The 27391-nt window shown below is 45.8% G+C and overlaps 9 protein-coding genes across 9 annotated transcripts; 6 read left to right on the top strand and 3 right to left on the bottom strand.

Annotated features, from left to right (window-relative positions):
* Positions 1 to 7859: 7859 nt before the first annotated feature.
* PG994_002836 (uncharacterized protein) lies at positions 7860 to 8739 on the top strand (the record flags this gene model as incomplete). Its single annotated transcript, XM_066854245.1, has 2 exons — positions 7860 to 8239; positions 8496 to 8739. The coding sequence occupies 2 exons, from the start codon at positions 7860 to 7862 to the stop codon at positions 8737 to 8739; spliced, it is 624 nt and encodes a 207-aa protein (XP_066720100.1).
* A 565-nt stretch (positions 8740 to 9304) lies between these two features.
* PG994_002835 (uncharacterized protein) lies at positions 9305 to 11115 on the bottom strand (the record flags this gene model as incomplete). Its single annotated transcript, XM_066854244.1, is given in 5 exon segments — positions 9305 to 9477; positions 9494 to 9665; positions 9737 to 10528; positions 10866 to 10913; positions 10993 to 11115. The coding sequence occupies 5 exon segments, from the start codon at positions 11113 to 11115 to the stop codon at positions 9305 to 9307; spliced, it is 1308 nt and encodes a 435-aa protein (XP_066720099.1).
* Positions 11116 to 11736: 621 nt separating this feature from the next.
* Positions 11737 to 12425, top strand: PG994_002834 (uncharacterized protein; the record flags this gene model as incomplete). The annotated part of the gene is made up of 2 exons (XM_066854243.1): positions 11737 to 12048; positions 12255 to 12425. 2 exons carry the CDS (start codon positions 11737 to 11739, stop codon positions 12423 to 12425), a joined length of 483 nt encoding a protein of 160 aa, XP_066720098.1.
* A 1015-nt stretch (positions 12426 to 13440) lies between these two features.
* PG994_002833 (uncharacterized protein) lies at positions 13441 to 13662 on the top strand (the record flags this gene model as incomplete). The annotated part of the gene is made up of 1 exon (XM_066854242.1): positions 13441 to 13662. The coding sequence occupies one exon, from the start codon at positions 13441 to 13443 to the stop codon at positions 13660 to 13662; it is 222 nt and encodes a 73-aa protein (XP_066720097.1).
* A 181-nt stretch (positions 13663 to 13843) lies between these two features.
* On the bottom strand, positions 13844 to 16084 carry PG994_002832 (uncharacterized protein; the record flags this gene model as incomplete). Its single annotated transcript, XM_066854241.1, has 5 exons — positions 13844 to 14250; positions 14298 to 14738; positions 14805 to 15165; positions 15254 to 15421; positions 15482 to 16084. The coding sequence occupies 5 exons, from the start codon at positions 16082 to 16084 to the stop codon at positions 13844 to 13846; spliced, it is 1980 nt and encodes a 659-aa protein (XP_066720096.1).
* A 257-nt stretch (positions 16085 to 16341) lies between these two features.
* Positions 16342 to 18004, top strand: PG994_002831 (uncharacterized protein; the record flags this gene model as incomplete). Its single annotated transcript, XM_066854240.1, has 3 exons — positions 16342 to 16483; positions 16545 to 16827; positions 16963 to 18004. The coding sequence occupies 3 exons, from the start codon at positions 16342 to 16344 to the stop codon at positions 18002 to 18004; spliced, it is 1467 nt and encodes a 488-aa protein (XP_066720095.1).
* A 439-nt stretch (positions 18005 to 18443) lies between these two features.
* PG994_002830 (uncharacterized protein) lies at positions 18444 to 19949 on the top strand (the record flags this gene model as incomplete). The annotated part of the gene is made up of 4 exons (XM_066854239.1): positions 18444 to 18679; positions 18837 to 19080; positions 19268 to 19779; positions 19835 to 19949. The coding sequence occupies 4 exons, from the start codon at positions 18444 to 18446 to the stop codon at positions 19947 to 19949; spliced, it is 1107 nt and encodes a 368-aa protein (XP_066720094.1).
* A 1422-nt stretch (positions 19950 to 21371) lies between these two features.
* On the top strand, positions 21372 to 22009 carry PG994_002829 (ubiquitin-conjugating enzyme; the record flags this gene model as incomplete). The annotated part of the gene is made up of 2 exons (XM_066854238.1): positions 21372 to 21398; positions 21533 to 22009. 2 exons carry the CDS (start codon positions 21372 to 21374, stop codon positions 22007 to 22009), a joined length of 504 nt encoding a protein of 167 aa, XP_066720093.1.
* A 1621-nt stretch (positions 22010 to 23630) lies between these two features.
* PG994_002828 (TBC domain-containing protein) lies at positions 23631 to 26678 on the bottom strand (the record flags this gene model as incomplete). Its single annotated transcript, XM_066854237.1, has 1 exon — positions 23631 to 26678. One exon carries the CDS (start codon positions 26676 to 26678, stop codon positions 23631 to 23633), a length of 3048 nt encoding a protein of 1015 aa, XP_066720092.1.
* Positions 26679 to 27391: the final 713 nt, after the last annotated feature.

The raw sequence follows: 27391 nt of genomic DNA, 5'->3' as shown, positions 1-27391 counted from the left end.
AACCGGTACCCTTTATTTTTAATTAGCGATTTATAAAATAAGTTATTATATGCTAAGATCTTTATAATATTTAATTTTTTTAATGTATATAACCTAATTCGTATTAAAGAAAAAGAGGAATAAAAAACCGCGTTTCGAACTAAGTACGAGTATTTCAAGTATTAAACTATGCCGTTTAGTTTAATTAACGCGTTAATTAGTTTTTAAATAATAATTAATTACGTTTTACGAGAATACTTCGATAAGTTTATTATAATATATTTTAAAAATATCTTAATTTATTTTAAAAACGATAAGTAATACCGAGAACACGTAAAATTAGTACTCTAAAAACTATAGGACGCTAACCTATTAATTAATTTAAAGAAGAGCGAGTTCTATTAATAATCCGTTATATTTATAGGATACGTGATATCCTTTAGAAAAATCCGGATAAAACCTTTTAAAATTTTAATAGTTAAAGAGTGGCCTACGCCTATAAGAGCTATAAAAGTTAAATCCTTCTTAGGATTAATTAATTATTATTAAATATTTGTTCCCGGATTTAACAGGTTAGCGACATTTCTAACGAACCTAACGAAGAAGGACGAGCTATTCCGATGGATAGAGAAGGAAGACTAAGCCTTTTACGATATTAAGGAACAAATCCTTAACGAATTAGTATTTCGTGTAATAGACCTTTCTAAACTATTTAAAATCGAAACCGACGTATCGAGTTATGCGATTAGAAAGTAATTAAATTAATGAGACGATAACGGAAAGTCGCACCTCGTTATATTTTTTAAAAAAAAACTAAATAAACTAGAACTTAATTATTAAATTTATAATAAAAAATTAATAACTATTATTAAAATATATAAAAAATAAAGATATTATTTTAATAAAATAATAGAATTAATAAAAGTCTATATTAATTATAAGAACTTAATAATATTTATTATTATTAAAGAGCTGAATAAATAATAAATATAATAGTTTAAATTCTTATTAAGATTTAACTTTACTATTATTTATTATAAAAATAATAAGAATAGTCGCATTGACGTATTAAGCCGACGACCGGACCATTAGGAAGAAATTCCGCCCGAAATACGGATTATTCTAGCTTATAATTAAAACGGTAACCTTACGTCGTTACGATAATAATTAGGTTTCTAAGTTTTAATGATTAAATTAAGCTCCGGATCTTACTAACTACGCTAAGGATCACCTCGAGAAACGAAATAACCTCGTTTTTTATTAAAATAAGATTTATATCCCTAAGTAGTATTATAAAGATTTTATTAAGGAATTTCGCGAATATTTTACGCATAAACACTAAAAAGTATTTAAAACTTAAAAACGAATTATTAAATAATTCGATTACGAGAACTTTAAATCAGTTATAACTAAAGTAATTAACGAATATAACCTCTATAATAAAATTAACGCTAATAAATATTAATTATATAAAGAATTATAACTAATTTTATTACTAGATAAAACGTGGAAAACGATCGTACTCGATTTTATAATTAAGCTACCCCTATTAAAAAAACTCGTAACTAAGGTTAATTATAATAATATCCTAATAATTATAAATAAATTCACGAAATACACTTATTTTTTACCGTATAGAAAGTTTAATAATACTAACGATTTAGCTTACACGTTCCTACGAATAATCGTTAACTAGTATAGGCTGCCCGAAATAATTATTTCGGACCGGGATAAGCTATTTACCGCTAAGTGTTAAAAATCGTTTATAACATAACTAGGCGTAAAATATAAGCTATCTACGGCCTACTACCCTTAAACGGATAAATAAACTAAGCAAATAAATTAAACCCTAAAATAATATTTACGCTATTATATTAATTATAAATAAAATAATTAGGTATAACTATTATTTATAATATAATTCGCTTATAATAATATAAATAACGAAGTTATACGTATGTTATTATTTCGAATAAACTACGGATATAATTTAAAAATTATTAAAATACCTTTAAAAAGAGAGTTAACACCTATCGCGATTATATAGATTAAAAAACTAAAAAAAAACTCTAAATAACACTATAATAAGACTTTACCTTCTTTTAATAACGAATAAAAAAACACGCTGACTAAACTAGGTTAAAAGGATTAATTTTAAAAGAAAAAAGAAAAGTTTACTTTTTACGGCGAAATATTAAAATTAAGCGACTAAATAAAAAATTAGATTTTAAAAAAAATCAAACTATTTAAAATTATAAAAGTTATTTTAAAAACTAATTATTAATTATTATTACTTAAAACGATATAGATATACTTTTTATTTTATATTTTATTATTCAAACTAATTATAAAAAACGTAAAAATTAAAATATAATTAAAAATCGAAATAGATTAATACGAATACGAAATTAAAACGATCTTAAATAAAAAACGAGTAAAAAAAGGATAAAAATACTTTATTAAATAAAAAAGTTACTTATTAAAAAATAATACTTAAAAACTTAGAAAATATTTAAAGAACGCCGCTAAAAAACTTTATTAATAATAACGGCTTTAATAATACGTTAGGATATACGGTATCTTAATTAAATAAGAAATCGGAAAATAATATCGGAACCTCCTTAGGAGCTAGTTTAAATATAGCTTTATAACGAGCTTCTTCTTTTACCTCCTCTCGCTTTATACGTTTTAACTCCTCGACGGAGTTTAGGCCCCATTAAATAGCACGTATTATCTTCTCGAATTATAGTTTTTTTTATTTTCGAAAACGCTGCACCTTTACGTTTATTTCGAGACGACGCTCCTCGACTTCCTCGATTTCGGCCTCTAATTTTAAATATTAAAGGGCGGCGTTTATTAATACCTTAACCGAAAAGTTTATATTATACCTAGATTAGTAATTAATAACGTATTCGCTATACCGGGAAGAGTTATCCGGCGAGGACCGATAGATAAAGCCACGACGAATATAGTAGGAACAACTGTTTAACATTTCGACGAGACTTTAAAAGATAGCCTAAGTAAGAAGATTATAAATACGGGACTTTTCTGTCCTAAGCTATTTTAATATACGACGCTTTTCGATATAATTAAACGATATAATAAATATATATTATAAAAAAATAAAAATAAAAGAACTTATAAAAATCTTAATATAACGGTAACTCGTAAATATTTATAATAACTAAACTATTTTAAAGATAAAATAAATAAAAGAGAAGAAATAATATTATAACCTAGCCTAACCGTGTGGCCTAGAAACCACTTCACGGTACGGCCCTACGATACCTCGAACCTTTATATAAAGACCTAGTATAACTCTAAGCCCTATTAATTATTAAAACCCTATTAGTTAACGAAACCCTACTAAATTAATAAAAGCCCTATTAATTAATAAAAAAAACTTACGATGACTAGCTCCGGTAATAACTAGCACTATAATAATAAATAATATTCGACGTAGCTACTTTAAAATAGCGTATAAGAGATAGTACGAAATAAATAATACGAAATAAATAACTAAAAATAAATAAGTTATAATAAAATAAGACTAAGGACCGGTAATAACTCTCGGGATCGTAAGGAGAACCCGAGAGCTAACTCGATAAAATCTCGCGAAAACTATAAAATCCTTAAGAATTTAATTAAATTAATAAAAAAAAGATTAAATATATAACAATAAACGTTTTTTATATATTTTATATAAATACATTTTACTTTAATAATTAATTTAAATATTAATTTAATTTATTAATAAAATAAATAAAATAAATAACTTTAATAATTTTATTATAAATATTTTTAAATCTACGCACCTTAATTACCTTTATTTTTACAGCTATTACATATTATATCGATAAAGGCGGACTTTTATCGCACGTTCGAATACTCTCTCGTATTATTAAACATAAACCTTAGTACGTCTTACTAGGTTTCTTTTAAAACCTAGATAGTATTCGTTACAAGCGGCCGGTAAAAGGCGTTAAAATATTTACGGCGAAATAGAGTATAATATGCGAATATATAAAAGAAATATAAAATTAAATAATGAATCGAATAAAGAGTAATTTTAATTAATTTAAAGCGTTAAGGTTAAATTAATTTATATATAAATAATAAAATATAAAAAAAGTGGCCGACTTAATAATATAACCGATTTAATAATAAACTACGTTACACTTTTTTAATATTAATTATAATATATTATTAATTAAAAGAGTTTAAATAAGTGTAACGGCTTTATTTTAATTAACTAAAGCTTATATTATCTCTTTTAATCGCTTTCGATTATTATTTTTAAATAAAAGAGGGCTAATAAGTAACTTAGTAATATATACGAGCTAAAAACCACTATTACACTAATCACCCTTAATAGTTTAAGCCGATAAAGCTTTTTTATAAGCTTTAGCATAATATATAAAGAAGTTTTATTTATTAATAAGGGCTAAATTCGTTAATAAGTATAAAAAACTAATCTCTTTTCGATAATAAGCTTCTATAAAAGTAAAAGCCTTAGTATTAAGGGGTTAAAGAATATATAATAAATAAAAAGGTAAAAATAATAAGTAAATATTATTTTAATAATAAAGGGGTATAAAGTTATTCATTATATAACTATTATACTTATTTAAAATAAATAAACTAGTATCTTTTAAATCGTTCGAGGTAATTTCTAGTATAAAGATATTTTCGAACTATTTAATAACGATTTCGTTATTCGTTTCGCTTTTATTAGTTATATTTAACTTTTATCTGTTAAATTTATCGAGGTTTTAAAGAAACTACTACTTTTAAATCGATTTACTTTTATAAATTATTAAAGGAGAGATAACTATATTAAGTATCGATATATATTTTAATATAATTATTTAATACTTTAAACTAAGCTATTTTTATTAAATAAAACATAATTTCGAATTATTTATTATAAAGCTAATACTTCTTTAATTTTTTAAAATACTGTGCTCGTTTATATTATACTTATTTTTAAATTTAATAGCTTAAATTTAAAGTATATGTAATTTAATTAAAAACTAAGATTTAATTACTTTAACTAATACTTTATTAATGCGCTAAGAGTTAATATAACGTTACCTCTTCGTTTATAAGGCTAAATAATATCGAAGGAATAAATTTATCTAGTTTTTACCTAATAGTATAAGGTTATTATAAAGGGCTAAAACGCGCTAAGCTAGTTTTTTAATTTACGTAACGTATCCCACAAGCGAATATTCTATATAAGCGAATATCCTATTTTTATAAATTTCTTTATAGCCTTAACCTTTTTTTATATTTTTTTACTTCCGAAAATGCTATAACTTTAAAAAAAAAATATAATTTTAATGTTTTAAGCGTTTTAAGAAGACTTAAATTTAAACGTATAAAAAGCTGTATTAATTTATTACGTTTTATTAAAAACTTTATAGCGTAAACGAAATAATTAATTTATATAACGCGAAATATTTACGAATTCTTAAAAACTTCTAAATTCTAAAAAAAATACGATTATTTAATATATTATTAATTTAAATACCCGATCGTTTTTTCCTTAATTAAGTAATATAAAAGATATAACGAATTAATTATTTAATTTACGTAACGCGGGACGCGTCGGCGTTAATTAAGCCTCTAATTTTATACGATAATAATTAAACCTCTAAACGCGTTTTAATCGAAAAATTAATTATTAAAAAGTCCTTTATAAAGATCCCGACGTATATCGCGCGTAGTTTACCTTTATACGGAATATAATTTATAAATACGGGATTTAAAAAGAGGATATCTATAACTTTAATAAGACCGGCTTTCTTATAAATTAAATCTCGTTCGAAATAGTTATAACCACCTCCGATTAATACGAAAAGCCTAGGGTAATATAATAAAAAAACCGGGAATAAGTTATAATTATTTAAGACGTCGGATTACACGGTTACGCTATCCCTCCGTATATTATTTTTACCGGGAAAACGCACCTCTCTTCCTAGTACGAAAATAGCTTATTACTAAAGGCCTAGGTAATTATAATTACTAAAAATAATTTAACCACGAATAAAAAAGGCGAGGACTAAATTCGACACTTTAATTAATATATTAAGTTTTATATAAAGGGTTGTTATCGCCTTTTAATCCTGGACGGCTATAAAAATCACTACTCGATAGCTTTCGAGCTCTATTATAAAAAAAACTCGATTATTACACTTTATATACCTTCTTATTCGCTATATTAACTTTAACCTTTTAATATCGGCTATTTTCATATATTAAAAGGGGCGTATAAGAAAGAAATTAAATATTTTATATAGGCGTATATTACTTATATTTTAAAGAAAGACTTTTTATTAACGTTTTTAAAAGCGTTTTAAGCGATTTTTACCGTTTCGAATATATAAAGAAGCTTTTAAAAGATAGGACTCGTCTTGTATAATCTAGAATATATTATTTTATAATTAGATATAAAGCTATATACTTTAATACCTCCGGGGACGTTTTCCGGCCTACTTATTCCTTAAGAATTAAAAACCTTAAACAACCCGATTAAAGCTTAATTTTAAACCGAATACGTTCGAAACCGTATTGTACGGTATTAAAATAGCTTTTTAACGTTTATTTTAATTAGTTTTAATTAAATCGTAAAAGTTATAACGTATATTATATACCGAGTTATTTTTTTAAAAAATAAGAACGCGACACTTCGAAAAGTAAATAAAATACTTAGCCGGCGCCGCCGTACGAAAAAGAAACGGCTATAAAATAGAAAATTATTTCGTATATAAGCTAAAAAAGACTTATAGTTTTAAAAGGACGTTAATAAATAGTTATAAAACGAATCGCGTTAAAAGAGTAGTTATACGAGAACGTTTAAGACACGTTTATAACGCTATAAAATCTGCGGAGAGCCCAGGTATAATACGCGTACTTATTAAAATAATATAGAAATATCTAAAGATAAGGATTCCGATTAATTTTAATATATTAAATACGTTATAATAAAATTAATTTATATTTTATTAAAAAGGTATAAAAAAAATGTGATATTCGCTTATAAGATACGTTATATATTAATATAACGTTAAAAGCTTTTTAAATTAAAATTTAATCTATTAAATACTTTTTTTAAACTAAAGAGAGCTTTTAATAAATAGACTTTAATTCTTAACGTAATTATTAACCGTAAAGTTAATTAATAAAAATAGACTATAAAATACCTTAATAAAGAGTAGCCTTATAAATAAATTTACTACTTGCTATATTTTAAATAGCGGTAGAGATATCGTTTTTAATATATAAACGCACTATCAATAAATTAGTATATATTTAAAAGAATGAAACAATTCGTATTAGAATTCGTTGAGAAATCTCTTTTTAAATCGAAATGGCGGTGAATCGTGGTGGAGGTCGACAGGGGTCAATTACAGGGGGGGGGTCAATTATGGGGTGACGTACGTTACTAATGTCAAATTCGGTAGATTTCGCGGAGGCGCCTTCACCAGGATTGCCGATCTGAGCGTCGCGGGCAACTGCATCCCGCGCGGTGTTCATTTTCTAGATCTCAACGATACGAATTAACTCACTGTAGTCCTTGAAGAACGCTTTCTTTACATGTATGACTAATACCCCTTTTGTACTAGGTTATGATGATTTCGCCCGCGTTGCCCCTGATGGGAACGTCTACGCCTCTATCAACCAATGGGATGGTACAGCTGATAGGCCACCGACTTTTATAAACATCGGATTGATCAAGCAAAATAAGGGCTAACCACAAGGTCGTGTTCGGGTAGGCGATATCGGTGCAGTTTTCCCAATATTGCTTTTGTTTGATTAAAATAAGTACAAAGCCAAGACAAACCGTGGTGAAAGAGTGTACGATCCGTAAGTCCACAATGACCCGAGCCATTTCGTCGCACCACCCTCCTCCCCTCGCCGTCTCTGTTTCGTCCATTATTACTAACCTCTATAGCTGGTGGGGTAGCAGAATCTTCGCCCGCACCACCCAGATCAACAGAAACAAAGCCGGCGCCACGACGCGGATCATGACGGCCTCCATGGCCAGCCAGTACTGCCAGTTCCCCTCCCGGGCCAGTCCGAGCTCGCCCACGGCGCGTGGGCCCCGGGGGGGGGGATTCGACCACTCGAAGGACCGCAAGCGCGGCGCCCGCTACTACTCCTGCGACAACTTTGCGGGCTGCAGCGGGCCCGCCATGCTGCGGAAGCGCCGCGGCCGCCGCCGGGGGCTCAACGAGGTCTCGCCCGCCGAGGTGCGGTAGCTGGCCGGCGGCGGCAGCGGGAAGGGCGGCGGCGGCCACAACGACAACATCACCGTGTCCGACGGGAGCCTCGATATCCACGACCCCGACAAGGTCGACGAGTCCTGGATCAAGGTCCCCGCAGCCACCGTCCCGTCCGGGCCCGCGCCTTCCCCCGCGAAAAGAGCCGCGGCATCGGCGGCGGCGGCGGCGGCGGCGGCGCAGGTGGCAACCCGGCAACTGCCCTCCGGCGGCGGCCTACTAGACCACAAGGCGTACGCATACCTCGGGTGCGATGGCGCCTTCGACGACCACCTGCTCGTACGGAGACGGCACCTCCTGCTTCGACGTGGACGACAGTGGCCAGGATGACCCGGATCCAGACGAGCCGGAGCCGGAGGATCCGGAGGAGCCAGAACAGCCGGACCCGCCGACGTGCGACGACCGGTGCAAGCTCGACCGGGGCAGCCCGTGCAACTGCGGCGAAAACGGGTGCAACGACAACTCGCCCGGCTGATGTGGGAACGCTAGCTGTCCTTTGTGCGACTGTGGCGAGAATGTCTGCTCGTCCGGCTCCCCACGTGCTGTGCCAGTGGCACCTACGCTTGGGCGACGACGGGAGTTGGCGGAGGCTAGTGAAGCAGTATTGTCGCAGTGGGTGGCGACGGGGGTAATGCACCCCATCAGGGATATTCTGCTTAATTATTCGGCTTTCTTAAGTATCATTTTCTTTTCTTCTTCTTTATGTATATAGCACTGTAGAGTCTTTTTCTCTTTTGGTATGTTCTCTTCTTATTAGTTAGTACCGTACATATATTTATCTGATTATTTTCTGTCGGAAGTTATCACTTCCCTCCGCGTCCCAGTAGTGATCGATACTTGTAGGTTCGTGGCAGTGGTTCCAAAAAAAGATAAAGTATGGGATACATGGGGAGTCAAAATATACGAGCTACCCTATTTTGGTACCTTCTGGTCAAATAGGGGTAGCTCGTATATTCTACCCCGCCCACCTAAAAACACTATTAGTCAATTATGAGAGGCGTATATCCGAGGTAGATCCAGGCTTCCAGCTTTTTCCGCTATTAGTTAACCACACCATACCTCACGAGCCCCAGCACAGATCCCAGGACTATGGCTATGGGCGGCACCACGCCAAAATACCTACCCCCCACGTAGGCGCTCGCGGCCACAACCACCCACCACGGATCGTCCCCGAGGCTCCTCCCCGACTGGAAGCCCATGTCGATGTAGCCACCTGCCAGATGCGGTACACGGCCGTGTAGACAAGCCCCACGGCTCCGCATTGAGGCCCCGGACCCCTGACTTGACCCAGCGGCGGCTCCGCAGTCCGCCCCAGACCCCCATGGTCCCGTGCACGAGCACGATCCCCGGCAGGAAGATGCCCAGAAACGCGATGACGGACCCGGCGATGAGAGGCGAGCCCTGGTTGATGGCCGCCAGCCCCCCTAGAAAGACGGCAAAGTTAAAGTTGGGGCCGGGAACGCCTGCGCCACCGCGAGCCCCACGAGAAAGTCGCGCAGGCTGACCCACCCCTCCGCCACGACGTACTCGCGCAGAAGCGGGATCACCACGGGGCCCCCACCGAAGATGATGGTCCCCGCTAGGTACATGTTGGCGAAAAGGCGGAAGAGGAAGGGTGGCGTTTGGGATAGGGAGCCGCGCAGAACCATGACGGCAATAAAGGTCGTGAAGAAGACGCCGATGATACCGATGCCGGCTTTCCAGGACATACTGAGCCGATACTCTTGGGGGATCACGCGAGGTTCGGGCCCGGTTTGGCTTGCGGTGTTGTTGTCGTTGTCGTTGTTGGCCCTAGTGGATTCCGCCGTCATGTCCCGGCGGAAATGGAGACTATCTATTCCCGTTTGTGGTATCCGAAGCGGTACTGCTGGCGTCGAGACGCCCGATGCCCGCTCTTCCACATCGTCAGCGTCTCTTCTTCGGGCCCCCGTCCCGGGCGGCCTAAGCCAGCGCCAGGCAGCTCGGGCCGGCGGATGGACCCAGCGGTAGTCGTGCACGACGGTGGCGCAGCCGGCGGCGAAAACGAGCACGGGGAAGTACCAGAGCGCGTTGTACAGCATGCCGGCCGAAGCGGTTAGGAACACAATGACGCGCGTGAGCTTGTCCGTGACGGCCTTGTCCGACAGCTCCACCGCCGCGAGCGTGATGATGCCCACGGTGGCAGAGTTGAGGCCCGAGAGCAGGGAGTAGACGGGCCCCGGCAGGGCCTCGCTTACGTTCGACACGCCGATGGACAGGCCGAGCATCCCAGGGCGCCAGGTAGACTATATTAGTATGCATTAGTAATTCGAGAGGATTAGAACGTGGGAGTCGTTTTTTCGGTTACGTTTCAATCAACAATCTCATTTGGTAGTATGAAGCAGAATAAACTGGGCTTACCACCACAAGACGAAGCTGAAGATAGCATTTGCCACACGGCCATGTATCAGGTTGATGCAATAAAGCATCTTGGTGCTTGCCGGACCACATAGGGCTTGTGATATGTTGAATAGCTCTTAGTACTAAGTCGAATCAGGCCGTCAGCATCGTACACGTTCTGGAGATGAAGCAGGGGTTGCTTAGGCCGGTGGGTCGAGGGCGCATTTATAAAGTAATGGTTACCATCTGCTCGTCAATCCATTTGAGCCTCTTCACGAACTTGTCGTGGAACTACGTATGATTTGCAGTGGTCAGTAACAGATCTTGCCAACCGGGGCTCGATGGAATGAATGGCTTTCCGTCTACTCACGATTTTGAAGTGGACCGGGGGTCCGCCGAAGGCCGCGAAGCCTAGGTGCCAATTGACCCGCAGGGTATCCGAGGCGCCTTGGACAGCCCGGCGCAGGACGGTTTGGGGGTTTTCGACAACCATGGCCTAGTGGAGGAGTAGTGCGCAGGAATAAAAGCCTATTCGGAACGGGCATGGGATATTAAGCATGGTGGTGGAGAGGAGGTCTTTCGAGAGAATTATACTGAGGGCTGGCGCATCAGCCCCCCTTTCCAAGCCGCTAGCGCAGCACGTCATCCGGATGAGCTTGACAGTTTGTTGCATCACCACCTGAAGTACCGTCACTATCTCAGTGGCATGTTGCTTGTGGGCAGCTGAGGGTGCTACCTCAGACCATGGCAATGACACCATGCCCAGCAACCGGGTTTATTCTTTCTCAATTTTGACTCAATATCAAGTCAGCCCATTGAGAACGGGGGGAGAAAGCCCCCATAACGAGCAGGTTCTTTCCATATATAATCCAAAAAGAAGCCGGTGCGCCCGGTGGCTTCAAAGCCCTCACAGACTTTTCCCAGTCATCCATATAAGTATGATCTGGTTTGCCTCTCCCATCTCTCGGGTCCTTAAACTGACTGAACACGATCAGAAGACAGAAATCTCAAAGGTTCGACATATCCGCCATCGAACTCTCGTCCAGTCCAGTCCGCTAATCCTCAGGAAGAAAGACTCTTCAGCTGCATCCGCGCACCGTAACTCGCCCCCACGATGCGCTTCACCTTGTTGGCCACTTTTCTGGCGGCCGCCAGTGCCCCGGCGGCCTGCGCCCCTCAGCACAACGGCGCCATCGCGGAGCAGCAGCATAGCAACATGACCGAGATCGAGTTCGTAGACGAGGCGGACAAAACTACATTCCAAACCCGTCTTTGCAACAAGGGCAGACGACCGAGAAAATATCGCGTCTGGCAAGGTGTTGATTACCTCGCTAAAATTGAGCATGAGAGACCTATCGTCTCTGTGGGCTGTGGCCCTGCCCCTGTCAGCTGCTCTTTCGACGCAGCTATCTGGCTGTGTGGCTCTGTAAGTTTCGCTTTTCTTTTCTCCTTTCCACATGCTTGGTCCTATTCCCTATTCTCTCTTCCTCTGACATACTATCCCTCTCCCTCTCCTTCCCCCCTGATGGTCTGAGGGAACAAGTATTTAGGCCTTGGTTTCTCAATGACAGCCATGCTCAGCCTATTTCACTGGTAACTGATTTCTGCTCTTTTATTGCCACCAAAAAACAGACCTACGAGAGGATCGAGCTTCGAAACTTTGGAGTCGTTGCCGCTGGGGCCGCTGTGGTCTTGCGGGAGTGCTCCTTCCGCAACAATGAGAGGGTCAGCGGCGAGGCTTACGTGCCTGACCGATTTGGTGCCTGGTACGTCAAGGTTACCCAGCCAGACGGGCACTGCTAAGCCTGTTCCTCTTTTCCTACCTTTCTTTCTTTGCTTTCCCTTTACTGCTCGCCCATTTGCTCTCTAGGCACGTGAGGGGGGCAGTTGCGTGGGAAGCAGGCCTACGCCAGACTAGGCGGGGGAAACCGCAAATGGATGACTTTGATATGACGTAACGGTGCTATTACGAGTGCCATGTAGACGATAAATGCGATAGGACCAATGAGTCATAAGGCTGTGGTATTTTTATTTTAGCAATGCACTAGTAGACAGGCTTCCCTACTGCATTTTGCTTTTCTTCTCCTTCATGTGGCCCTGGAACATCCATAAGCTTGTATATTATTCGAGAAAACGTCATAAAAGTATTTCGCCAAAGAAAAAAAACAATGAGCCAGCCACACCGGAAATAAGCAAAGGATCGACTTTCGCTCGTTCTTTTGGGCCTGATCATGGATTCATAGCTGGGGGTCTCTCTCCCTGTCATCTTTTGCGGAATCAGTCTATATTGCAGTTTACTATTTCTAGCATGCTTGCTTATTCGGGGTGCTGATAGAGCTGTGTTAGAGGCCTGGAGGTGAGACATCCTATCTCGGTGGGGGAAAGTGGGAGAATTGCCCCCCAAAAGGGGCTACCAAGGTCTTGAACCAAACCTACGCTTGACCTTAGTCTGAGAAAAGCAGGATGTTTATAATGACTAGATTACATCTAGATTAATATATTAGGCACACGCTTGATGAGACTTGGTAGTCCGCTGGCGATGAGCGTTTCCGTCGCCTTTCTAGGTTACACCCTCTCTTTTGATTATCGTGTCGATTTGCCCCGCCTGTGGTAACGTATACTCCACTAATTATAGATGCTCTGGAGGGCCCCGGACCAATATTTTTCGGCGTTCTTTTTGAATGTTACTCTGAACTATATACTCGGAAGCCTCAATCTATTCCATCTTATTTATTGCAAATAGGAAATTTTTTCTCGAAGTGGTGAGCCCTGCAACAGCCAAAAGCAAAAGGGCAACGGGCTGCTCTGGGCCTGGACGATGGAGTACTCGGAAGCTAGCACCGGAAAAGACCGCGATCGCCTTGCCGCCGAGAACCCCGCTTTGCGCCGTGGGAACAACACGGCGCACCCCCAGTCCGGGGCCGCCAATCTGCTGGCAGCTCGGCGCGACCCTCGAATGGAGCCAACGTACTTACTTGTTGGAGCACAAGGATCTGGCGGCGGTGTCGGGTGTGTGGAAGCACATCAACAAGACCAATGACGGGTTGGTGCGTTGTGCCCAGCGCGAAGATTTTGTTGGAAACATGGTATGTTTCCCAAGTCCACGAACCTAAGCCCCGAGTTGCTCAGGGGGGCTCCAAGCCCATGTTCGAGAAAGTCTGGGTGGGAGTTTAAAACGGTACCGACGGCCAGTGCACGCTTCTCACGGGAGCCAAAGGCCTCTAACCCGGGAGCCCCTTTACCATCTCCTCTGTCTCCCTTGCCGCCCGCGCTTCATTGGCAACTCGTGCCGTTTGACGGATCGACGCCATCGACAGGATGAACCCCGGGTCGATAGCCTGACGCACAACGGTCGTCGGGGACGGGCTCGTGATCAGGAGCTTGAAGACGCACGGCAGTGACGGGTCAAGAGTCAGATCCAGCAAGTATGTCAAGACCACCGCCATGTCCCCGAGGTACTCGTCCCGCTCGTAATCTTGATGCCGTCGACGATGGCGAAGAGCACCACCACTGAGTCCCCGCGCATGTGACGGAGAAGCCAGACGAAGAGCTCGCACAGTTCCCGAACGTCGCCACTCTCTACCAAGCCGAGGTCGACATGGCCGGACAGCTGGTTCGTGCCGAATCCCTATCCTTGTCGTAACAGCTGCGAGATAAAGCTGCGAATCAAGAAACGCCCTCCGGCGTAGGCATCGCCCTCCAGATGGCTGCCGCAGAAGAATGCCAGCTTCGCCCACCTGTCCGAGCCGCCCAGGGCTTGCAGAAGGTAACAGGACAGCACAGAGAGACCGGAGGTGTAGTGCGTCCCTGGGAAGTCGCCGTGGACGAGAAGTTCACGCAACGCTGTCGAGACGACCCATTCGCGGAATTTGCGCGTTTGCAGCACCAACTCGGCCCTTGCTCTATCGTTGCTGGGCACCAGCCCCTTCTTTTCTGTAATTCTCGACGTGTCCGACTCTTCCAAGTGTTCGGGTATCTTCAGCAGTACCAGGATTTCGTCCGGGCTGATACCCTTCTCATAGGGGTGTGGCGTTGCGGAAGACAGGGTACGAGCTCGGTAGTAGTTCACTTGGGCATCTAGGTGTGCGTTTCGTTGCTTCAACCTCTCAATTTCGTCTAATATGACATTAGCTCGCGGGCATCGTAGTGTGTATGTGTATGTACAATAGGGTATTGTCTCACATCTTTGCCCTTTTTCGTTCAATAAATTGCGCTCCAACTCCTCAAACAGCGTCTTGATCATGTTCTGGGAATCTGCCGCAAGCTGCTGTCCATCAACGACTCCTTGACGGACCTGCTCTATTCGTATCGTGTCTCGAGTGAAAAACGTTAGCCCAATGAGGGTTACTGGAGGGAATGGAGGGAGTTGGCTCTTACTATCTTGTGTAGACTCGAGTGCTTTTCGATTCTGCCACATGTCAGACTTGCGAGCCTGGTGCAAAAGAGTTTGACTAGTAATCTTGATCTGCTCCAGTGCTCCGGAAAGCGACTTCTGATACTCCTGGCCATTGAATAGGGCTGAAATTGTCTTCGGGACTATTTGCTATCCTCGTTAGCACAGATTCGTGCTGCTGTCATAACGGGCTGCTAGTTGCGTACGCGCTTTGGTTCTGAGTGTAGTAACCAATAACATCTTCGATGGCTTTCAAAATAGAAGCTACTAAAATTATCGAGGCGCTGATTATGTTGCCGTCGCCGGGGAACGTGGCCAAGTAAGCCTCGATGTCCCCGAGGCTGTTTCCGAGTTCATCTAGGCTGCGGGAAACCGCTTCGCGCACCTGCATACTGCGATGTGCCATCTGCTGGTCTTAGTAGCTGATTTACGAAGCATATAGGGGCTAAAAGAAGGAATCAACTACATTGGCGATCAATTCCAGTGCACCGCGCACCGGGGACGCATAATCGAAGTCGGGGACCAGCTTGGTGGCACCTTCCAGCAGCTGCGAGTTGTCGGCCACTTTGCGGAAACCCCTCTTCAAACCACCCCGAAATCCCTTCGGATTCTCGTAAGCGTCGCGCGCACCCTGGAGTAGTTCATAGACCTCTTCCCAGTTTGCGAGCGACCGAATGCCGTAATTCGACTCTGCGCGTCCCTTGGGCTCGTTTGGGCGCTGAGATTGGAACTCTTTCATTGCCGAGGGAAAGATGCCTGCCCAGAATGTCATTCCATGCAGTGCCGGCTGAAGAGGTCGGATAACTTGGGGCCTGTTCCCCTCTTGGGGGCCTACCGGCAGCGCCGAACTTGTTTTCGCCGCGGGTGGAATCATTTTCAAAGGCACATAGCGGCCAAGAGATGTGTCAAAGGTGGTGGGAGGATCCTTGAGTTCTTCCCAGGTATCTTGCAATCGGTTCTCAATATAATCGACCGCCAAAGATCTCTGGTCGAGCCTGCGCGAAGACGATAGACCGCCTGTTCGAACTGATGAAACACTATCTGATCGATTCTCTGATGTTGGATCCATCGGCGTTTTGGACTCAGCCTGGGAGACTGGCGCTCAGCAAACCGGAATTATTATTACTGTAGGCGTACACAGCCTTATTAGAGGCGTCAACGTGGCTTGGTACGTAGGCGGAGGTAGGTATTCATTGTACCAATGATATGAGAGATGATTACCCCTCTTTCGACTCACTGCCTAATACCGCATGAGAAAAGTGTTTCACTCCTGGCAGCCTTGGTAGTTTGTGACCTTTATCCTACGTTCACCAGAGATCTGCGAGTATGGAACCTGACACCGAAGAGCAAGCTCCAGGTGGTGAGGTAGAGGAAACAGTTGCACGTCCGAGACAGAACAGTGTCGAATCCACTGAAGAGGGTTGGAGCGACTCGGTGTCGCGGCCATCATCACGCGGCGAAGATGAGCGTAAGTCGTTTCGTACCTGATAACCCGCACCTCTTACTGGAACCTAACCAAAGCAATACAGCCCACATTGAGGGTCAAGATCTTAATCTGGGTGAGGTCGCTGATGTGGTCCGTCAGCTACATATCAAGCTGGCAAGCTTGGAAGAAATGCATTCACAATTCAGTCCGTGGCAAGCCAAAGTAAACGGATTGTGGGACAGGGTGGCCGTATTGGAAACGTTGAAATCCAACGAGAACCCCGGACTTGCGGTCCCCAGACCGTCGCAACCTTTATACTCATTACCCGATGGGGCCGAGTCAAACATCGACTTGGGCGCGGGTACGAAGCCCCTACAGAGTATCAGGTACGCAGACGCGCGACCCTGGCGGTATCCTACTCAGAGACGGCGCAAGCTCTTCCCAGAGACCACAACCCCGGGGTTGAACTACCAAACATGGGAGGACTAAAAATTGGCCTTCATTGACCCGCCCCTGAGTAGTAAGTGTCTTTTTGACATTGATGTATTGGTGGACGAACCTACTGCGGAATTCGCTGGCCAAGTTCAGCCGCGAGTTGCGTCACAGGGAAAACCGCAAACATCCCAGCCGCTCGGAGACGAAAATCAAGAGCACATACATACACATGCGACCCTCGAGACGTCTCGGCTCCCGGATCGTATCCGAATTAATGCTTTACCTATTCTTCGTGGATTGGAACAAGTCATGGAATCACCCTTAGCCAGAGGTGGGCCTCTGGTCTTTGTTAAACCATACAAAGCCTTGAATTGCTTCCGACGCGAGATTTTGAGTTGGTATTTGAATTTGAAGGCCAGAGAAGTGGCGGAAGCGGGACGATCAGAACAGGCCACTGTGCATACTGAAAAGCCAGCACTTTCTCGCACGAGTTCTCGGAGCTCTAACTCGACGTCAGACTCACACGCCGTGAGGTCTGACGATACACCGACAAGAGGAGAGAATCTCGAATCGCGCGAATCACTCGAGCCGCGCGGAATGCTCGAGCATATGCAAAGCCTAATCAGTTTTATGGAAGAAATATTGGAGCCATATGTGCAGCGTATGAGAAGTCCGGGATGCCAAAAGGTCTCATTCGCAGATATATGGCATGTGTTCCGCCCTGGAGATGAGGTCTATCATCACACTAGGCAACAAGCATACAGGGTCATGTATGTAGACCATGCCGGCCACAGGCCAGTGAGTAATCCGTCTCGGCGCTCAAAAACCGACAAAGACTCCGTCGCCATTGCCTGCATTCATATTGACTTTGATGGGAGATCTCTGGGCCCTGTTTCAAATGAATTTTGGATCGCCCATTTCGATGGGTTGAGATCCCTTAATTCGTTACCCGTCTACCCACTTCGTGGAGAGCCCCGGCTTCATGAGAGACTAGCTGCAAGGGGAGTCGAGTTTTTCCAATGCACCGAAATCTCGCATTTGCACTACCGGGGTCCTACGTTGGACAATCGAGACGAAATCGACAGTCAGGTAGTTGTGGACTTTGAAGAAGCGTACTCCGAGCTCTAAAAGGGGGCCACTGGTATGGTGCAGTTTGACCAGGCCAAGAAAGGATCCACCGTACCTCGGCTTGACGACCTTGTTGGTCACTCATTCGCTGGGGATCGCGATATCCTTCCATGCGATCATGACTGCTGCAAGAATCAAGATGTATACGATGACATTGGAATCAATAAAAGACTATCCGAGGACTATGACCACGTTTGTGCCGCAGAGTACCTCCGCGATGTGGCCGCTGTTGATACGTCCGCGCCTTCTAGCAGAAGCACAGAACGAAGAGAGTCCCATTATGGAATGGGAATATATTATCATGACACGTCACGTATGGGCGTAAATTATGCGAAGCAGAAAGTGGAGTAGGTGCATCAGTCTCCTGGTTACGGGAACAAGATCCATCACGGGCATAACGCTAACTACATATCTAGGAGAACTAAATGTCACTCACTTGATGCCCATTGAGCGAAATGAGAGGCCAGCTGGTGTTGATGAAGACGCTGATGCCGGTGCCCCAAAAGGCCGTGGACACGCATTCGATCAACTCGTGCTACCGGCTGGCCACAAGCAAATGGTGAAGTCGCTGATTGCACAGCACTTGAGAGGTAAACGCGAAACCACCGAAGACGACGACTACTCTGACATCATAAGAGGAAAAGGTGAGCGTCTTCCCCGAAATCTCGAGATACTGTATGTTCACCTTCTCAATTCTAGGGAAGGGTCTCGTCATTCTATTGCATGGCGCCCCAGGCGTAGGGAAAACAACAACTGCAGGTTAGTTATCATTATATCTCTTATCCATGGTCCTTGGGTGAGCTAACCATTTCTCGCAGAGTGCGTTGCAGAGTACTTCCAGAAGCCTCTTTTTCAAATCACGTGTGGTCAGCACCTTCGTCTACAACCCCATTCTCCAGTCGTTTCCAAATACTCATGGTGCAGCAGGCGATCTTGGAGTTTGGGCGTCAGATGTCGAGAGAGCCTTAGAGCAGAACTTTTCTCTCGCCAACCGCTGGGGTTGCATCCTCCTGCTTGACGAAGTCGACGTGTTCTTAGCTGCAAGAACTCCTACAGATACGCTGAGGAACGGCCTAGTATCTGGTACTCAAGCTCCCAGAATGTGTTGTTATCGTGACGAACTACTGAAATTGAACAGTTTTCCTGAGAATTCTGGAGTACTACTGTGGAGTATTGTTCTTGACGACGAACAGGATGGGCGACTTCAATGAGGCATTCGCTTCGCGTATTCACATGAGTCTGTACTAACCGCCCTTCGACAAGGATGCCACTCTGGCAATTTTCGACCTCAATCTCGCTCGGATCAAAAAGAAGCGGGCCAAATCACAGCGCAAGATCAATGTCAGGGATGCGCCCATTGCGGTACTTGCAAGTGAGTATTGGCGCGACTATCCGAAGGCGCGCTGGAACGGTCGACAGATACGGAATGCCTGCCACACAGCAGCAGCACTGGCAGAGTTCGAAGCTCAGGGCGGCGATGCCGAAGCCCCCGAAAACAGCCTGGCCATCATCAATCTGGAAGTCAAGCATTTCGAGAAAGTCGCCAAAGCGTACCTTGGGTTCTCCGAGTACCTGAGAAGCATTTACGGCGTCGATGCTGATGAGCGGGCTAAAGAAAACTTCTTGCGGGCCAAGCACACAGAGCCAGTGGCCGCGGCCGCGGCGCAACCCCTTCTGCTACGTCGGAATGAAACACCCCCGAGCCGACCACGCCAGAGCTACGGTGACTACGCGCCTACATCTTCACAGAGGGAACCCCTCAATACTCGACCAAGGTATGCCGATGAAGACGAATACGAATATGATCATCGACCAGTTCCTCGTACACAGCAACATTTCCCAGAGAGCTCGAGGCGTGGCGCAGCTTACGGTCCGGCCATCCCTCGGCCTCAACCGCCTCCCAAACCCGAGATCCTTCGCAGGTCTGGCTACGACTCAGAGGTAAGAGGTGGTCAGCAACTAGGGGGCGATCAAGGTCATCTTCGGCCACATGGTCGTGGCTTTGCCCCATCTATGAACAGGAGACGGATCGTGCTGCGGTACCACCCCAGCCCAGGGACGAAAGACAGATGCATCCTTACGCAGCCTTTGCAGAGCCAGATGAAGCTCCAGATCAAGATCCCGCCCTGCATTGGCCGCGCCGTCCTGTATGAGATGATCCGATCACATTTCCTTACCCAGAGATCTAATGATTTATGCCCTGGTCGCCTACAATCGGAGCCAGTACGACTTGATGATACTTTTCTTAGCAATATTATAACTGTTCATGCGGGAAATAATTAAATTTTTGCTTTCACTTATTTGTACCTCATCCACCCATCGGAATTGATTTGTCCTCGATGTGTTAGATACTCTAGAGATGAGCAATGAAACTCCGAGTAGGCGCCACGGGATCGAGTTAGTAGGAAATGAGAGAATGGCTCGATACTATATCACTTGGTTATCACAACGGCGATATATAAAGGCCTAAGCAAGATATCGCATAGAACGCTATCCAGAGCGAGCTCGACAAGGGTCCGTAACTTCGAGGGGTTTTCGCTTTGCAAGACCCCCTTTTCCTCGACGAGGCCAACCCATCATATACTTTCGAGCTTGATCTCCGCCTGGATTTTGGCCTCATAGCAAGCTCGAAACTCAATCGCTACCCGTTACTGGCTGGGAGGTTGGTTCTCTCAGGGTGATTCAGCGCAGACAAACTTGAGAGAGCGTCCCAACTATGTATTGCAAAGATAGTCACTGCTATATTGTGTAGCTGTCACTCGAACAAGAACTGTATTGAAGCTCGTGGAATGCTCATACATTGAGGCCATGAACCTGTGAGAAGCGTCAGCCTCTGTGAGTGATTATAATAGCGTTTCTAGGTGATACAATGCTGCCTGCTCTGTAATAAACCAAGTCACCCAGGCCTCGCCGATCACTAACAGGTAACCTTAACCCCGCACCCTACGCCCTAACCCGACCTAAAGAGATATGTATCTGGGATAATCGGTACATGTGCCTGACGTACTGAGCTATTCTCGCTTGCCCCCCCTTGTCTTCTAGTCCCTCCTGCTGACCCACAGCGGGGTAGCTCTTGCAAGCTAGGTGCCAGCTGCTGCCTTTCCATCTGAACCTGAGCTCTCTCTTTGCTTAGTGCCCCGCTCCTGCCTGTTTGAGCTCTGTAGACTGTAGTTGCCCACTCTAGAACCCTCTTGCCGCCTCTGTAAGTCTATGGGTACCCAAAACCAGACATTACCTCACAGATAGAAGACTGGAAACCCTCAAGGTTCTGATCTTCACCCAGCATCACTGCAAACCAAGTGACACTCACCAACACAGCTACAAAACACCAATAATCAGAATCATACACACAGAACGACTTGACAAGATGGCATCGGCAAAGAGAATCACCAAGGTAAAAAAACCTCACTTTCCTGCCTCCCGCCCTTCCTACCCGGCATGCTTGCTGCCGTCGCTTCAGCCTTCGATTCATCCCACTTCCTAAAGAAGCTCCCAACTAACCATTGACGCCCGCCCAACCTTATCCAGGAACTCCAAGAGTGCGAGTCCTCGCCCCCGCCCGGCCTGAGCATCGCCTACTCGGAGAGCAATATCTACGTCTGGATCGTGACGTTGCAGGGCCCGCCGGGCACCGTGTACGCGGGCGGCGTCTTCACGCTGACGCTGACGCTGCCGACCGAGTACCCGTTCAAGGCGCCCGGCGTCGTCTTCAACACGCGCATCTACCACCCCAACGTGACCAACGACAACGCCGGCAACATCTGCCTCTCCCTCCTCAAGCCCGAGCACTGGAAGCCCGCGAGCCGCATCAAGGGCGTGCTCGAGGCCGTGCGCCAGCTGCTCGTCGAGCCCCAGCCCGACGACGCCCTCGAGGCCCGCATCGCCGACGAGTACAAGAACAACCGCGCCGAGTTCGACAAGAACGCCAAGAGCTACGTCCAGCGCTACGCCAAGGCGGGCGGAGGAAACGGCGGCGGCGGGGCCGGCGCGGAGGGCACGAAGTAGGATTCGATTGTGCACCGCATGGAAGCTTTGTGGAGGAAAGAAGAAGACGACGAGGAAATGGGAAAGTGAGAGAAATGAAAGAGCCTCCTTCCATGACCTTGGGTACACATACACCATTGCCCCTTACCACCTTGTACGATCACAGCATCACCACCATGTGAGCAAACGGCTGGCTCATGACTATGGATAAATACATCACACCGGATTGTGGAGTGGAGGTTGATGATGCGAGGGAGATGCATATGCTGTGGACGGTGGGATGGGATGTTTCTTCGATGATGCTGAGCGAGATATAACATTGAGAGTCGCCTGCCGTGCAGCTGCACATAGGGACATACTACCCGCGCACTGCACAGCTATCTCAACGGATGGACATCGGCTTAGCAAGAGGAAGAAGGAAAGGTTACGGCACCATCTGGAAGTAGACGCACCAGGTGCCACGAGCGAATTCATCATGATGAGCAGTACAGCGCATTGGGTGAAGATAGGATATGATTGCTTGGCATCAATGAACAAGCAAATCGCCATTATAGCCGAGTCTTGATTGCGAAGTCGTGCTTTTGCCAATATCACCACCAAGATGATGTACTGGTTTCATCTCGTGATACACCTTTATGCACGGCGCAAGGCTTTTGAAGTCTTCAATATAGTGATAACAAGCCGAGCCTGCTTGCTAGCGAAGTCACAGTTTGGGACAAGACGGAAAAGGGTTTGTTTGATGCTTGGCTTGCTGCCATTTCTTCTTTTCTCCCGGGCATCTATGATGGCTTCGCTCTAGTGAAATTATTCTATGTACTGGTGGGCTCCTTGCCATTTGATGTTCCACGCTGCAATGCCGCAAGATAGTTCTTTACAGATGAAGAAGAAAAGAAGACGGGAAAAGGGGGTTCGGAAAAAGCAAAGCACCCAGCGCCGACAAATGCCTAGAATATGCACCCCCATTGTGAGATTTGAACAAGAAGAAAAAAAGAGGAAAAATAAAGAAAAAATGAGTCCGCAGACACCGAGTATTGTTTGCAAACCAGCAAGCAAACAAGCAATGCAATGAATGCCCCCCTCCCCCCTATCTCTGTCTGTGTTTTTGTCTTCGCCAGCCCGCCTTGCTCCCAGTAAAAAGAAACCCCCGGATGTTTGATGTGATGTTGGTGTAAAATACAAAGCGCAGTGAGAGCCGCAACCATAAAAATCGAGGCCGTAAGTTCGTGAAAACCGTCATGATTCGGTGGTGAAGGTGGATGGGTGGATGATGGGTATCGAGTGGTTTTGTGTTCTTCTTCAGCTTCGGCCAATGCCTAGGAGGCCACACAACCAAATTGAGCCGCGAATGCAATCAAGTCGAGTGGATGAATGAGCGCTGGCTCCGCTACCATGTCGGCGTCGGCCACAGGCCTCCCTCATGAGCCACGTACACATTTGCTGCATGTGTGTATGTGAAATGGTATCATGGCGTAGCGGTGCGGGTATCAATCCGTTGCAAAGAGTAACAAAGGAAATATAGGTCGATGGGGTATGCTCAGGTGTTGCTGGTAGGTCGCGAAAATGTCGCCGCTTTTGTTCTGTCCGTCCCGTCCGGGGAAATGCATTCCATCCTTTTGAGTTACCATGCTACCGCTCGCTCACTTTACTTCTTACTGAGAAAAGTGCCCTTCTTCTTCAGGTCTCCAGTATCCTCTCCCAGCCCGGCGGCTATCCGCGCATTCTCGACCTTGACATTGTCGCGTCGCTCCTGTCTCCGTTGCTCAATGGTATCCTGGCTCAGGTGCCCAAAGCCGTTACGGCGCTTGAAGCAGCTCTCCATCAGCCCGTTCGCGTCAATCAGCCGCCGCGGGATCGTCTGTACCACCTGGAAGATCTCCATGGGGTCGCTGACGCTCTTGATCTCCGATTCGCCGATTTTGAAGATGGCCAGCGCGATGCGGAACAGCGTCTTCGAACCTTCGTAGAAGAATACGTCCCAGACGCGCAGCGTCGTCTCGATAGGCAGGGTGCCAATGAAACAGCTCATGAACCAGGCGGTCATGCAGAGAGTGATGGGGGGCAGGCGAGTCGGCTCCGGCCCCTTTCGGTGTCGTCGCGACTTGGGTTTCACCGCATCCGTACCATCCAGCTCCCCGCCAATCTTGCTCCAGACCGCAGGCATCGAGTCGCGAAGCGACGACATGAGTACGGCCAGATCCACGTTGGCGCCCTCGAGGCTCATCTCGTGGGTTCCGGGCAGGTATACGCGAGTTATGATGTTAAGTAACCAGAACGCCTGCTCCTCCGACTCCACGAATAACAGTAGTAGCCCGGCCAGAAAGTTGAGTGACTGGCAGTAGCCAATGCGAGGATTGTAGATCGAGAATGCGTGGAGTACCCTCCGCAGCGAAGAGATCATGGCTGTCTCATCCGCCCTGGCTGCATTGCCGGTTGGAACGGTCAAAGTAGCCGTGCTGAGGCGATTGCGAGCCGCCCCAGCCTCGGTATTCGGCGTGGACGAGTTGTGGGCTGACCTGAACTTGATATTATCGGGGAACGTTCGGTGGAGATCGCGCTCGATGGCCTCGTTGTCGACATCCTTGGCCTTTTGCTTCAACAGCCCATCGTATACGCCTGAATGCTTAGCAAGGATGGCCGGGCCACCTGCATAGTAAAACCAGGCTGCACCTCTCCATTCGGGGGGGATGCCCTTGCGGACGAACCGTTTCGTTTTGGTCGAACGTTGAGGGAAGCGGTTAGGATTATCCGTCATGAGCCCGCTTTCCTTGAGGAAAGCATTCCATTTCCGCCGCCTCCTCTCGATGTATTCGGTGTACCCGCCGTTCCACTGGTCATACTGTTCTTGGCTAACGTATTGGTTGTGTTTGCGAAACCCGTAGCGGTCTCGCTCACTTTCATCAGCGTCTTCGGGCGGTGCCATGTTGATCGGTTTCTGAGGAGCGCGTTCCGGGAAGTCCTCCTCCTCATCACCATCGGCTTCAGGTTCAGCTTCAACTTCAGCGTCAGCTTCGTCGACAACAGTAGGTGTTAAGTCAACAAGCTTGCCCGAGTCGTGCTTCTCGCTCTCCGCACTTCGTTCCGCTTCTTTTTCAGGGGGGTTGGGAGGTCCAGAGTTTCGGAAAAGCGCCGCCGAGTTGCGAACGAATCGCTCAGAGCCGCCTGCACTAGTCTCCGGTCGGGTGGTGGTGGGTGGATCCAACGGCATCTTGTTCAGGTCTGAGACACTATGGGACATTACATGCATGCCCAAAGCTTCTTGAGAGACAGCCAGTGCGGGTGGCCGGGGAATTGGCAGGGTATCGGTCATCGCCTCGAGCATTGCGCTCTTCCTTCTGCTCATTTCCGACGCGCCAGTTGGCGGTCTAGAGTCATCATGGGAGCTGAAGAACTGTGCCGGGGCTACAGAGTCCCGGAAACCCTTCTCGTACATCCCCATAACGTCATCGATACTAAATTCGTCGTCCTCTTGGTCGCCCTCTTGTTCGTCCATGAGCATGTTGAACGATGTTGATGTTCTAGAGCTGCTTTTGGTTGCCACACTGCTTCGCTCAGTCTGCATAGTGCCTTGTTGTGTCGAGTTGGACATATGTGAGCGGTAGCTAGACCTCATCTCGCCCGAGGGCAACGAAGCCATGCGAGGTATGGGATCCCGGGAATTAGACCTGGGTCGGTTGCTCTCAGTTCGACTGTATGCTAGCGGTGGCCGGGCTAATGCCGGATTGGCCTGTCGGCTCCTACTACGTGCGGTCTCTCGCAGGTGTGGATCGGCGGAGGGGCGCAGAGGCAGAGAGGCAAATGTCGCTGTCGAGTGGGTGGAGGATATGGAGTGCCCCCTTTCCCGAGGCCACAGCAGGTTCTGCTGGTGAGTAGTAGGCGATTCGGTAGGAGTAGGATCGGTTGCAGAAGACGGGGTATGGACGAGCCGGGTGTGAAAATGTTCGGTCAACGGCTGCTTTATACTCGGCCGTCGAGGTCGGGAAAAGTTCCCAACCACTGCGTCCCCTCCCACATGCCGGCTCTCCATCGAATTCATTTTAGCGACCTGGCTGGGACTCAGAGGAGGGAATTCGTCCCTGGTTTCCGATGCGAGCGATGCGTTGTCTTCGTCGTCGTATTCATGCGGAGTTAGCAGACCGGGTGAGCTAAAGGCCGAATGCGAATTCGGAGGAAGGGTGAGCACAGTGGTTTTCTGCTGCGGTAAGGTCTGTGGTGACTGGTTGTAAAGAACGGTATGGCTATGAGCCAAAGAATCCCATCGTGGAGAGATTGGTGTCAAAGACGCCGGCGTGACTTGCTGATGCCCAGCGTCGTAAGAAGGACGCTCGTCGCGGGTTTCGTCGTGGTAATGCTGGTTCGTGGGGTAGTGGGAAGCAGCTGTTGAAGGTCTCGCAGTTGCGAAAGATTCGACTATGCGGTCGTGATTGTTGTCGGCGGCAAAGTGGCGGACAGGCCCTTTCGTCGACAATGAAGCAGGACTAGGTAATGAGGCAGGAATGGGGGATGCCGGATTGCTAGATGAGGCTTTTGAAGCATACAGGCCAAACTCCCTAAACTTGTTGCTCCGCTCGCGTTTGACGTTAGAGGGCCCGCGAACAGACGTTGCAGTTGCATCATTCAGGTGACCAGGGTGACCCTCGACTGGAGTTGTCTGAAGCCCTTGGCTTCGTCCAAAGTCTCCGGGCATGACCATTGTGCCGGCCGCGGGTGGCACATAGGGATGGCCGGCTTGTCACTCTCTCACGCTGCCCCCCCCCCTCTTATTTGTGATTACCTGTGTATATCCGTGCCCTGATATAGTCCATGTATGTTGAGGAAAACTTGATTTCTGACTTATGTGTAGAGGAAAGGTTATTGGAGGAGTCCGGCTAGTAAAGGAATGGAATAAGCCCGCCCAAAAGGACTAGAGGCTAAGGAGGAGCAGACAAGGCCGGACCGGGGCTAACAAAGAAAGGCTCCGAGTGACATGAGTGCCTGTCTCTGACAGTCAGGACTCCTACAAGCAGAAGCCGTAACAGGAAGAGCGAGGAGAGAGACGCCCAGAGAATGAGACGCAGAGAGTTTTCGAGGCGACCAATAATAATAACAACAGCGGGCGCTTGGCGGAGATTGAAACTGCACCTTGGGTAGGCTGCTACAACCTCGATCCAGTTTGTGGGGATTTTGCTTGGGCAGGCTTCCAAGGTTGAATTAAATCCAGGAACCCGTTGCTGACCTGGTCGTCCTAGGCCCGACTGGGAACTAGTAATTTGCACAACTATTCCCAGAAGGAGCACATGGGGATGCGCGATGCCAATGCTGGAATGATGCGCGATCATGCGAAATCCGGATGCTGATGCTAAGCTCTAATGCTTGATGCACTAATGGGCTTTTGTCCGTTCGGGATCCTTTTTTTCCCTTCCTTTC

The sequence above is a fragment of the Apiospora phragmitis genome (assembly GCF_038363925.1).
Source record: "Apiospora phragmitis strain CBS 135458 chromosome Unknown utg000003l:1.0-2676785.0:1.0-2680665.0, whole genome shotgun sequence".
NCBI lineage: Eukaryota > Fungi > Ascomycota > Sordariomycetes > Amphisphaeriales > Apiosporaceae > Apiospora > Apiospora phragmitis.
Note: the sequence above shows the minus strand (reverse complement) of the source record. Positions and strands in the feature narration are given on the sequence as shown.